Source organism: Nicotiana tomentosiformis, chromosome 4, assembly GCF_000390325.3.
Source record: "Nicotiana tomentosiformis chromosome 4, ASM39032v3, whole genome shotgun sequence".
NCBI lineage: Eukaryota > Viridiplantae > Streptophyta > Magnoliopsida > Solanales > Solanaceae > Nicotiana > Nicotiana tomentosiformis.
This window is the reverse complement of record NC_090815.1, coordinates 115,413,265-115,425,809: the sequence shown is the minus strand read 5'-3', so window position 1 is coordinate 115,425,809 and position 12,545 is coordinate 115,413,265. Positions and strand designations below refer to the sequence as shown.

At 35.7% G+C, this 12,545-nt stretch overlaps 1 protein-coding gene across 1 annotated transcript; it reads left to right on the top strand.

Annotated features, from left to right (window-relative positions):
- The first annotated feature begins 5,639 nt into the window (after positions 1-5,639).
- Positions 5,640-12,019, top strand: LOC104119727 (adenine phosphoribosyltransferase 1). Its single transcript, XM_009631302.4, has 6 exons — positions 5,640-6,031; positions 6,123-6,233; positions 7,944-8,036; positions 10,840-10,989; positions 11,280-11,338; positions 11,661-12,019. The coding sequence occupies exons 1-6, from the start codon at positions 5,671-5,673 to the stop codon at positions 11,712-11,714; spliced, it is 828 nt and encodes a 275-aa protein (XP_009629597.4). The 5' UTR covers positions 5,640-5,670; the 3' UTR covers positions 11,715-12,019.
- Positions 12,020-12,545: the final 526 nt, after the last annotated feature.

Below are 12,545 nucleotides of genomic sequence, written 5' to 3'. Positions count from 1 at the left end.
ATATTATTCAAACTTCAAACTTATGTACATAATGAACTGAAAACTCCTCTATTTATAGAAGAAAGGAAGTAGCTGCGAGACTTTTCAGAAAGCAGCTACAAGGCTTTTCTTTAGCTGCTTGTAAGTTGTCTGCATGAGCTGCTTGCAACATGCCTGTTTAATAAGAAGCTGCTGCAAATCATTTCATTGAGCTGCTTGCAACCTGCCTGCATCAGCTTCTTGTAGATAAACTTCAACATAGTACTAAATGATAATCTTCTTCAGGAAGATTATCTATAGCCGAGTAATAAATGGACATCCACAATATAATTATTTTCATAACACTCTCCTTGGATGTTCATTAAAAGGTATTATGCCTCGTTAAAACCTTACTAGGAAAAACCTAGTGGAAAAAATCCTAATAAAGGAAAAAGAGTACACATATTTAGTAATACGCATTTCTAGTTACCTCATTAAAAACCTTATAAGGAAAACTTTATTGGAAAAAATCTTAGTAAGGAAAAAATAGTACATCGCGTATTTTACTCCTCCTGATGAAAACCTTGTTTCAAATATTTGAATCTCTGCGTTCCAATCTTGTATACTATCTTCTCAAAGTTGAAGTTGGCAAAGATTTAGTGAATAAATCTGCCGGATTATCACTTTAACGGATTTGTTGTACATCAATGTCATCATTTTTCTGAAGATAGTGTGTATAGAATAATTTTGGTAAAATGTGCTTCGTTATATCTCATTTTATAAATCCTCCCTTCAATTGTGCCATGCATGCAGCATTGTCTTCGTATAAAATTATGGGTCTTTTCTCACATTCCAAATCACATTTTTCTCGAATAAAATAAATTATTGATCTCAACCATACGCATTCCCTACTTGCTTCATGAATAGATATTATTTCAGCATGATTTGAAGAAGTAGCAATAATAGATTGCTTTGTGGAGCGCCATGATATGATAGTACCTCCACATGTAAACATGTACCCGGTTTGAGATCTAGCTTTATGGGGATCAGATAAATAACTTGCATCTGTATAACCAACAAGATCTGCACTATCTTTGTTAGCATAAAACAAACTCATATCAAGAGTTCCCTTTAAATATCGCAATATATGCTTAATCCCGTTCCAATGTCTCCGTATAGGAGAAGAACTATATCTTGCTAGTAAATTAATAGAAAATGTTATGTCAGGCCTTGTTGCATTAGCAAGATATATTAGTGCACCAATTGCACTGAGATAGGGTACTTCGGGACCAAGGAGTTCCTCATCCTCTTCTGGAGGTCGGAACAAATCTTTATTCACTTCAAGTGATCGAACAACCATTGGTGTACTCAATGGGTGCACTTTGTCCATGTAAAAGCATTTTAAGACCCTTTCTATATAGGCAGATTGATGGATAAAGATCCCGTCTGCTAAATGTTCAATTTGCAGACCAAGACAAAGTTTTGTCTTTCCGAGATCTTTCATCTCAAATTCTTTCTTAAGATATTCAATTGCCTTTTGGAGCTCTTCTGGAGTTCCAACAAGATTTATGTCATCAACATAAACAACAAGTATAACAAATTCTGAAGCCATTTTCTTTATAAAAATACATGGATAAATAACATTATTTATGTAACCCTCTTTCAGCAAATATTCACTGAGGCGATTATACCACATGCGCCCAGATTGCTTTTAATCGTACAAAGAACTTTGTAATCTGATTGAGTACATTTCCCGAGATTTTGAATATGCTTCAGGCATTTTAAATCCTTCAGGGATTTTCATGTAAATTTCATTATCAAGTGACCCGTATAGATAAGCTGTAACCACATCCATTAGATGCATTTCAAGACTTTCACGTAAGGCTAAACTGATGAGATATCGAAATGTTATGGCATCCATAACGGGTGAATATGTTTCTTCATAATCGACTCCAAGTCGTTGTGAGAATACTTGTGCAACAAGGCGAGCCTTGTATCTTTCAACTTCATTTTTATCATTCCTTTTTCACACAAAAACTCATTTATGACCAACTGGCTTTATACCAGCAGGTGTTTGGACTACTAGTCCAAAGACCTCTCTTTTAGCAAGTGACTTCAATTCCGATTGAATTGACTCTTGCCATTTTGGCCAATCAGATCTTTGTCGACATTCTTCGACAGATCGGGGTTCAAAATTCTCACTATCTTGCATAATGTTAAGTGCAACATTATATGCAAAAATATTATCCACCACTATTTCAAATCAATTTAAATTAATCCCATCACTAGTAGAACTTATTAAAAGTTCCTCACTCACTTGAGTCTAGGGTTCATTGATTTCTTCAGGAATCTCAGAACTAATCAGATCTTGGGTCTCTTCAGGAGATCCCTTCATAATATCATTTTGATCATTTGTCGATTTTCTTTTTCTAGGATTTCGATCCTTAGAACCCAAAGGCCTACCACGCTTCAGGCGTGCTTTAGGTTCACTAGCTCTCATGCTAGTAGATGGTCCTGCTAGGACATCAATTCGGATAGGCACATTCTCTGCAGGGATATGTGACTTAGTTATCCTTTTCAAATCAGTAAATGCGTCTGACATTTAATTTGCTATATTCTGTAAATGGATGATCTTCTAGACCTTCTGATTACATATAGGGGTACGTGGATCAAAGTGAGATAATGATGAAACTTTCCACACAATAAAATTTTGTTTCATCAAATCGACAATCTGCAAATCGAGCAGTAAATAAATCTCCCGCCAATGGTTCAAGATAGCGAATAATAGAGGGTGATTCAAACCCAACATATATTTCTAACCTTCTCTGCGGGCCCATCTTACTGCGCTGTGGTGGTGCTACTAGCACATATACAACACATTTAAAAATTCGTAGATGGGCAATATTTGATTCATGACCAAAAACTAATTGTGACGGAGAATATTTATTATAATGTGTCAGTCTGAGACGGATAAGTGATGTTGCGTGCAAGATAGCATGGCCCCAACCAGTAGTGGGCAATTTTATTTTCATAAGTAGTGGTTTTGCTATCAACTGCAGGTGTTTAGTAAATGACTCTTCAAGGCCATTTTGAGTATGAACATAAGCTACAGGATGTTCAACTTTTATCCCAACTGATAGACAGTAATCATCAAAAGCTTGAGATGATAATTCTCCAGCATTATCAAGGCGAATAGCCTTTATATGATAATCTGGGAATTGTGCCTTTAATCAAATTATTTGGGCTAATAACTTTGCAAACGTCAGGTTGCAAGATGATAGTAGGCACACATGAGACAATCTTGAAGACGCATCTATTAGGACCATAAAATATTTAAACAGCCCACTTGGTGGGTGAATAGGTCCACATATATCCTCATGTATACATTCTAAAAAGGTAGGTGATTCAATGCCAACCTTCATTGGTGATGGCCTAGTGATCATTTTGCCTTGATAATAAGCATCACAAGAAAATTCATTATTTGTAAGAATCTTCAGGTTCTTTAATGGATGCCCACTCGAATTTTCAGTAATTCGTCTCATCATTATTGATCCAAGATGGCTCAAACGGCCATGCCAAAGCACAAAAGTATTTGAATCCGCAAACTTCTGGTTTATGATAGAGTGTACTTCAACTGTACTAATATTTGAATAGTATAAGCCATAAAATAAAGTTGGTAACTTTTCTACAATGCATTTGTGGCAAAAAATATTCTTTGTAATTCAAATATATTCCACGTTCATTTCATCTATTGTCTCAACATGATACCCATTTCGGAGGATATCTCTAAAACTCAATAAGTTTCTTTGGGACTTGGAGGAGAACAATGCATTGTCGATAATAAGTTTTGTTCCATTAGACAGAAATATAATGGCTCTTCCAGAACCTTCAATCAAACTTATATTACCAGAAATTGTTGAAACATTTGCTTTTTTCTTATGTAAATAAGAAAAGTATTTCTGATTCTTGAATATGGCATGAGTTGTTCCACTATCAATTATACAAATATCTTCATGATTGGTCTTTGATCCAAACATAATTTGAGGATTATCCATATTCTTCAAAATGCATAAATAAAATATATTATCGTAAATATCATTATCAAAGTATAACTTTTATTTATGTACAACAATTACATAACTATACTATCTACTACAAACAACCAAAATTAAAATATTTATATTTCTACAGATTTACTACCGATCACATGACTTGTTTCTCCTTCTGGGAGTGAAAAGTAATCAGCCACATCCAAATGCATGAAGTCTAAATTATCTTCAGAAATAAAATTTGCTTCAATATTTTTCTCTGTCTTCTTCAGGGAGGCTTGATACAATTCAACCAGGTACTTTGGCGTACGACATGTACGTGACCAGTGCCCTTTTCCTCTACATCTATAGCATGCATTTTGTGGCTTTGCTGCTTGCACCGCTTCATGCTTTTGTTCCTTCCTTTTCCACTGCTGGTGGTGAGGAGGGTTCTTTGGTGCATTATTATTACCACGATTATAGTTTCCTCCCCGACCACGGCCATAACCACGACTAGGGCCACGTCCTCTTCCACGCTTAGCTTGGTGAAAGTTCGTCTTATTCACTTCAGGGAATGGACAAGAACCAGTAGGTCGACTTTCATGGTTTTTTATTAATAGCCCATTATGTTGCTCGGCTACAAGAAGATGTGAGATAAGTTTATAATACTTTTTGAATCCCATCTCTCGATATTGCTGCTGCAGGAGCATATTCGAGGCATGAAAAGTGGTGAAAGTTTTCTCCAACATATCATGATCAGTAATATTATCACCATATAGTTTCAACTGGGAAATAATTCTGAACATAGCAGAATTATACTCACTGATTGATTTAAAATCTTGTAGCCTTAGATGAGTCCAATCATAACGTGTCTGTGGAAGAACGACCATCTTTAGGTGGTCATATCCATCTTTCAAATTATTCCACAGTATGACTGGATCTTTAACAGTAAGATATTCTATTTTTAGGCCCTCATCAAGGTGATGGCGTAGGAATATCATTGCTTTGGCACGGTCTTGATTTGATGCCTGATTTTTATCTTTGATGGTGTCTGCAAGACGGCATCAAGCACCTAAGACATGTAGTTTTGTCCGATATATCCAGGGCTACAAACTCAAGTTTAGAAAGATTTGACATTATTTAGAAAAAGAAAGTTCGTACTTGTAATACTTTCAAAGTATTTTCTCGAGATGGCAGAGTCTCGTGCTGATAACGTGTTATAAAATAAAGACTGTAAAGTAAAGACAAGTATAGGGAGAAACTGATATATTATTCAAATTTCAAACTTATGTACATAATGAACTGAAAACTCCTTTATTTATAGAAAAAAGGAAGCAGCTGCAAGGCTTTTCTTTAGCTGCTGTAAGCTGTCTGCATGAGCTGCTTGCAACATGTCTGTTTAATAAAAAGCTGCTGCAAATCATTTTATTGAGCTGCTTGCAACCTGTCTGCATCAACTGCTTGTAGATAAATTTCAACAGAGTATTAAATGGATAATCTTCTCTATAACAGAGTAATAAATGGACATCCACAATATAATTATTTTAATAACAATGTTAATAATAATTACTAACAAAAAGCTATGCGCCATCCCCACTTAATGTGACGAAATTACCCTTTAGTTTATCAATTTCCACCAACCATACCTAATTTAAAACGTCGTCTCCTTTACAAATCCCACACTATGGAGTCACTGACTCAAAAAATTGCTCTCAAATTCACTAAGGCCAATTTTGTCCCAGAAAAAGTTACTACTAACAGATATTTTCTCAGGGGCAATTTGGTCAATATAAAGTCACCTACCACCGCCACTCTCACCACCATAACCACCACTCCCACTAGAAATACTCGGGTTTTTTCACCCATCTTTGTGTCAAAAAGAGCTTCCGTACCCGGAGCCGGTGAAGAACACGAGTTGAAAACGACCCGAATCCGAGATCCAGTGAGCTCAACAGATATGGCGTCTAATGATCCGATTCTCAAAGACGATCGTATCGTTCGGATTTCGTCTTCTATTCGGGTCATCCCTGACTTCCCTAAACCCGGTACCCGCTTCTTCCTTTTCGAACTTTCTGATGCTTGTAGTTATGAAAAAGAATGAATTTTTTTAATATTTGGTGTTTTTTTCTTTTGCAGGGATTATGTTTCAGGATATAACAACATTGTTACTTGATACTAAGGCGTTTAAGTACACTATTGATTTGTTTGTTGAGAGATACAAGGACAAAAACATCAGTGTCGTTGCAGGTTTTTCCTTTTTTTTTCCTTCTCTTTTTGTTCCTTAAATGTGTTTTCTGCTTATTTGATCTCTGTTAAGATCTGGGAATTTTTTTTTCTGATTCTGAATTTAAAAATGCTGAATTATTCTATTATGAAGTTAGTACTTTAAAGGATTAAAAAATTCAAGCTTTAGAAGCTAAGGTCTTAAGATCTTCTAGTATTTGCTTTAAGTACTACAGCAGCAGGTCTTTTAGGTTGCCGGCTCTCTATTGTCAGCATTATTATGTGTAGCTTAAAAAGAAAGCACAAAAGGTTCAAAATTTATTTTAAAAGAATAGGCAAAATCTTTTAGAAAAGAAAAAGTATTTGCTTTCTAGAGTTAGATTAATCAGAATTTGAGCATCAAACCGTAGTGGAATAGCCCAAGATAATTATAAACCCCTTTAAAGCACTTACACAATGTGGGACGACTATCTATCTCAGCAAGATACTATAAGGTTCAGATTTGTAAACTTTTATAAAAAAAAAAGAAAGCTTCTTCTTGTAACTGATGATGAATCCTTTTTGTAGCTTGACCACATTATTATAACTAATTTTGCGAGTTGCTATACTGCAAACTCATGTATTTGGTTGAACACCTGATAAGTACTTAAGACAAATATTGGCTTGAATTTATTGGCATACAAATATTTGGGCTGAAGAACTTTTGTTTTGAGGTATTGTTTGTTGATTGATTTTCTGGGGCTTGGGGGGCACTTTCTCCGCTAGTAATACTGATAGAGAATAACCAAACTTTCTCACTCTCCAACAATTGGCTTCATGTGCAAATATTAAATGAGCTATGCAACTGTAATTTGATGGATATTAGAACGAACCTTAAGCGTTCTTATGTGGTCAAGTTTAGTTGTTTAAGAATGTGTTTTCAATTTTATACATGTATATGTTAACCTACATAAAGTATCTTCATGAAAAAAACATGCACCAAAAACAGTAGACTTCAATTTGGAATAGGGGTTACGACCCATATCAGAGATATGGGCATTACATCCAAATTGTGCATAGACGTGTGGAGATGTCATTTCTGTTAGAAAAAAGGATCAAATTAGACCTTGTTGGTACATATGGATGAGTGATTTTTACAACAAATTTCACATTGCTTAAGAGAATGGTTTTCTACTTTGCATGCCCACAAGAAGTAAAAAAATATTCATTCTCAATCATGCGTTCATTAGTGAAGAGATTATTGAATTTCGAGTTCATATGTGTAGCTGGTAAAAAGTATGAGAGAAGGCAATATAAAGCTCAAATTTTCACTATAGTTAGGTTCAAGAAATATACAAGACAAAGAGACACTCGTCTTCCCTCTTAGGTTTTGCTTTCTTGTTATGAATGAGATACACTCTCCTAAACTGTAGATCTCAACTTCATCGGAATTCCAGAGGGGTAATGTTGTGTTGTAATGTCGTACAGACCCAGCACAATCTCTGTGCTTATTTGTGTTTTACCTTCTTTTTCTTAAAGCGTGCTTAACCCTCTCACCCCCCCACCCCCCGCGCGGGGGGGAGGGGGGAATGACTCATTACAAACATGATTTCTTGGTAAGAAGGATACGGTATTGGCATTTCCTGTTCTGTTGTTCCTTCTTAGCCTGTCTGACTCAAAATATTGCACTTGCATATGATAATGGCCTGATTTGTTCTGGGGAACTTTGAACATTATGGTAATGGTGTACTTCAGGTATTGAAGCAAGAGGTTTTATATTTGGTCCTCCCATTGCATTGGCCATTGGGGCAAAATTTGTCCCCATGAGGAAACCCAAGAAGTTGCCGGGTAAGCTTTATCACTATTTTTTTTCTGCGTTTCCATCTCATCAGCAGTTGTATTTTTCTCAGCAATGAACTAGAACCTGATAGGTGGTTTTGAAAGACAGCCTTGGCCGTACAACTGTTTTTATTGCATGTATTGCTGTTTTTTTCTCGAGCATGGGTGTACCTGCGAGCAAGAGAATGTCATCACAGCTAGGAACATTTATACTTATCTGTTATCAGAAGAAAAAGAAAACAAAGAATATTTGTTCAAGCTTGAAACCGAATCTCATGCAATGTAGCTGAAGTCCGTGGAAAGTTCAAAAAATTTAAGGCTAATATACATTTTAAAAAGAAACAAGTAATCAAGTACCATGTTCGATGTAAATCATTGTGCAATAAGTGCCTTTTGTGCTCTTAAAAGCCTACATACTCATTATTGGTTTTTTACTTGGGATATTCTTAGCTTACATCTTGCTTTTCCAGTCCAACATATGGTCTCTTAGGAAGTTATATCATCATTATGGGTGTGTTTGGTACGAAGAAAAATGTTTTCCTGGAAAATGAGTGGTTTTATTACTTATTTTCCCTTGTTTGGTTGGTGAGTGAAAAACTTTTTCCGGAAAATATTTTCTAGTGTTTGGTTAGATGGTAGAAAATATTTTTTAGGAAAATAATTTTTTATGCTACTATCCTCACCCCTCCTTCTCCCAAATCCCCATGTTTTCTGTGCTCCCACCAATACCCAATGTTTTCAGGACTCTATTTTCTTCAAGAATTTAATTATTCTTTTAAAAATTCACCCAAACTCAAAGGAACTAATGTGTTGCTTTACTTTTTCACACAAGAACAACGTTGAGCTTCATAACCAAAAAGAAAATACTCTTTTTTTGTTTAAAAAGAAAGTACTCTTTCTACGACATGAAAATAAATTACTCAATTTGTTGAAATGAAAGAAAATACGTTTTCTACATCATAAAAAGAAAATACTCAATTTGTTGAAATGCAAGAAAATATTTTTTTTTTCTGTGCTCCCCCAATACCCAATGTTTTCAGGATTCTATTTTTTTCAAGAATTTAATTATTCTTTTAAAAATTCACCCAAACCCAAAGGAACTAATGTGTTGCTTTACTTTTTTACACAAGAACAACGTTGAAATTTGAGCTTCATAACCAAAAAGAAAATGCTCTTTTTTTGTTGAAAAAGAAAGTACTCTTTCTACGACATGAAAAGAAATTACTCGGTTTGTTGAAATGAAAGAAAATAGGTTTTCTACATCATAAAAAGAAAATAATCAATTTGTTGAAATGCAAGAAAATACTTTTTATACACCATGTAAAGAAAGTACATGTTTTGTTGAAATAAAAAAAAATATTTTTTCCACATCATGAAAATAAAATATTCATTTTGTTGAAATGAAAAAGAAAATATTCTGTCTACAAAAGAAAGTTCTCTTAATAATATTTCTATTTAGGGTAGGGTAGGTGGTGGGTAGGGTGGTTTTGGGGTTGGGATGGTGGTGGGAATGCGGAAATTTTTCCTACATCATGTAAAGAAAGTACATGTGTTTGTTGAAATGAATTTTTTTTTTCTACATAGTCAAAAGAAAATATTCGCTTTGTTGAAATAAAAAAGAAAGTACTTTATCTAAAACATGAAAAAAAAAGTTCTCTTAATAATATTTCTATTTAGGGTGGTGTTGGGTGGGGTGGGGGGTTGGGGTTGGGGTTGGGGTGGGGGTGGGGGTGGGGGTGGGGGTGGGGGTGGGAATGGGAATGGGGATAGGGATAGGGATAGGGTGGGGAAGGTTGTAAAAGAGTTTTGGAAAATCCCTAGGGAAAATATTATTCTTTCAATTGGAGGAACATGAGTTAATGAAGAAATGTTTTCCAAAACATTTAAGCCAACCAAACATGGGAAAATTAAAAAATATTTTTCCTTCATACCAAACACACCCTATGAGTTAACTTAGTTATATATATATATATATGTATGTATATGTATTTTTTTTTTTTGGTAACAAGCTTTTCATTAGCAGGGAAAATATTTACAAGTATAACTAATAACCCCCAAAGTTGGTCAAGTGGCCCAACTTCAGTGAACGTCTCCTATCACACTATGCTACTTAACTTCCTGTCAATTAAGCATGTACAAAATTAAGGGTAAAACTTCAGATTCTGTAGTTGTCTAGCTAGTCTTGGGCTTAAACTACCTCTGCAGTGCACTTCTTGGACAATCATTTTAAGTATAGCTTCACCACTCCGCTGCTTCTGCTGGAAAATTCTGCAATTTCGTTCCTGCCATATATGGTATACAGCTGCAGCCAATTCCATTCTATACACCTCTGCCTGCAAGTTCCTTCCTTTTGCATGCAAGATTGCCCATTCAACTTCCTCACTCCAGCTTAGTGCACTTCTTCTGATACCCTGCCACTGTAGGACCCTATGCCATATGTTACAGTAGCATAGTATGATCAGGAGGTAAATTAGTTGTACTTGTGATGAACAATAAGAGCATAAGATAAGCATGAAGCAGGATGCAGCTTAATAATGGCAAATACATTGTCAAGTTCAAACTTTTAAGAATCAAGTTAAGGACTCTTAACTAGGTAAATTGATTAGAACCATTTACTGTTCAGCAAGTAGAATAATTGGGTCTTACATGACTGTGCTTGTATGAAGGTCAAAACTTTTAACTATCAATGTTTATTGCCTCAACCTCCAAGATTCATGATAAAATTCAATGCTATTATCGAATGTTAGTTCTTTTGGCATTGGATTTGGACCGTTACAAGCATTTCACTCTGCTTCTTTTCCCATTTTATTAGGGGAGGTTATTTCAGAAGAGTATTCTTTGGAGTATGGAACAGACAAGATTGAGATGCATGTAGGTGCCGTGCAAGCCGGTGAACGTGCACTTGTGGTAGATGATCTTATCGCAACTGGAGGGACCCTAACTGCTGCAATTAGGCTTCTAGGTACTGTACCTCTATTCAGTTCTATTATTCTGAAATAGATATTCCAGTGGGTTGAAAGCCCCATGCGCTATTTCCAATTCCTTTTTCTCTCCTTGACTTGTCTCCCCTGACTTCAGACACAAGGTGAGTAAGATCAGAAGCTATCAATTAGATAACTGAGAGAGAATCATTTTGTTTTATTGAGATGTTTGACCACCTTTTTTCCTTCCAACAAGTTGAGGAGGGCATCGTGTCACATTGAAGTTTCAATTTCTTAATTTTTTTTTTTTAATCTTGTGTTTTCTTTGCAGAGCGTGTTGGAGTTGAGGTGGTCGAGTGTGCATGTCTTATTGAGTTGCCAGAATTGAAGGTATGCCTTGATTTCTATTGTTAACATAATGAGATAATATTTCTGAGGTTTCACACCTGACTGCTGTATTTTCTGAATCCAATATTGTGAATGGGGACTTGTGAATGTATCCTTTTATTTTTATTTGATTAAATCTAAATCTTCTGTCCCAAATTAGTTTCATTCCTTTATAATCGATAAGTGAGCTACTAAGAAGTGGTCAATATACTTTTCTTCCCCAAGTTTCTGATGTTCTTGCTCCAATATGTTATGCTAGTGACTTTCTGATTTATTTTTGTTATTCCCTCATTAATACGTTGCTGTTACATTTGTTTAAATTCAGGGCCGGGACAGGTTAGGTGATAAGCCACTATTTGTTCTTGTGAGCTCAACCTGATCCTCAATTAGGAAATGGATCTGGACAGAGAGCTTCATTGAGGTGGAACTGTATTGGAGTAACATTTTGAATTTGGAGAGGAGACATCTCATTTTTATAACAACCATTGCCAATTCTGGCCTTAAATGTGTGGATTGAAATAAGCCCTTGTTAGGTGCTTTCAGTTGAATTAAGCTATTGTGAGAGAGATGCTCTCATTGAATTAAGTCCAACTTCTATTGTTGTTGTAGTTGGTGGAACTCACTTCTGTGTGTATGACATCAAGTTCACCGCGAGAATCAGTTCAATCTTAAAGGATTTGAGTACCACCCTGTTTAATTTTTGGTTATGCTAACTGTGTTTGGTTAAAAGGAAAAAGGGAAGGATGGGAACTCATTGTTTCCTTGACCTAGGGGTAGTTATTTATTCTATTTCTTCATTGTTGCTGCTTCAGTGGAGGGATATACACTCTCCGTGCAGCTCAACAACAAGGAGTTCCACAATTGGGGTATGAAAGAGTTGGTGTGTACGCCGACCTTACCCCTATCCTGGGAGGTAGAGAGGTGGTTTCTGAAAAGCCTTCGGCTTGAGACCTTGCCCCTCCCTGTGCAGCTCGAGATGCTAAATTGGTCGCTGGCGGGTATCATCTTTCACTTGAGTAAGAGGGGAATTGGTTTTGCTTCCCCCCCTCTAGGGGCGGATGTAGTGTTCTGGGAATGGGTTCAACTAAACTCATAATTTTCGACGCGGAATAAAAATTTATATAAAAGAATTTATTAAAATTACAAAATAGTATATATGAACCAATAACTTTAAAAATATAATGTGTTTTAACGCTAAAAATCATAAAAG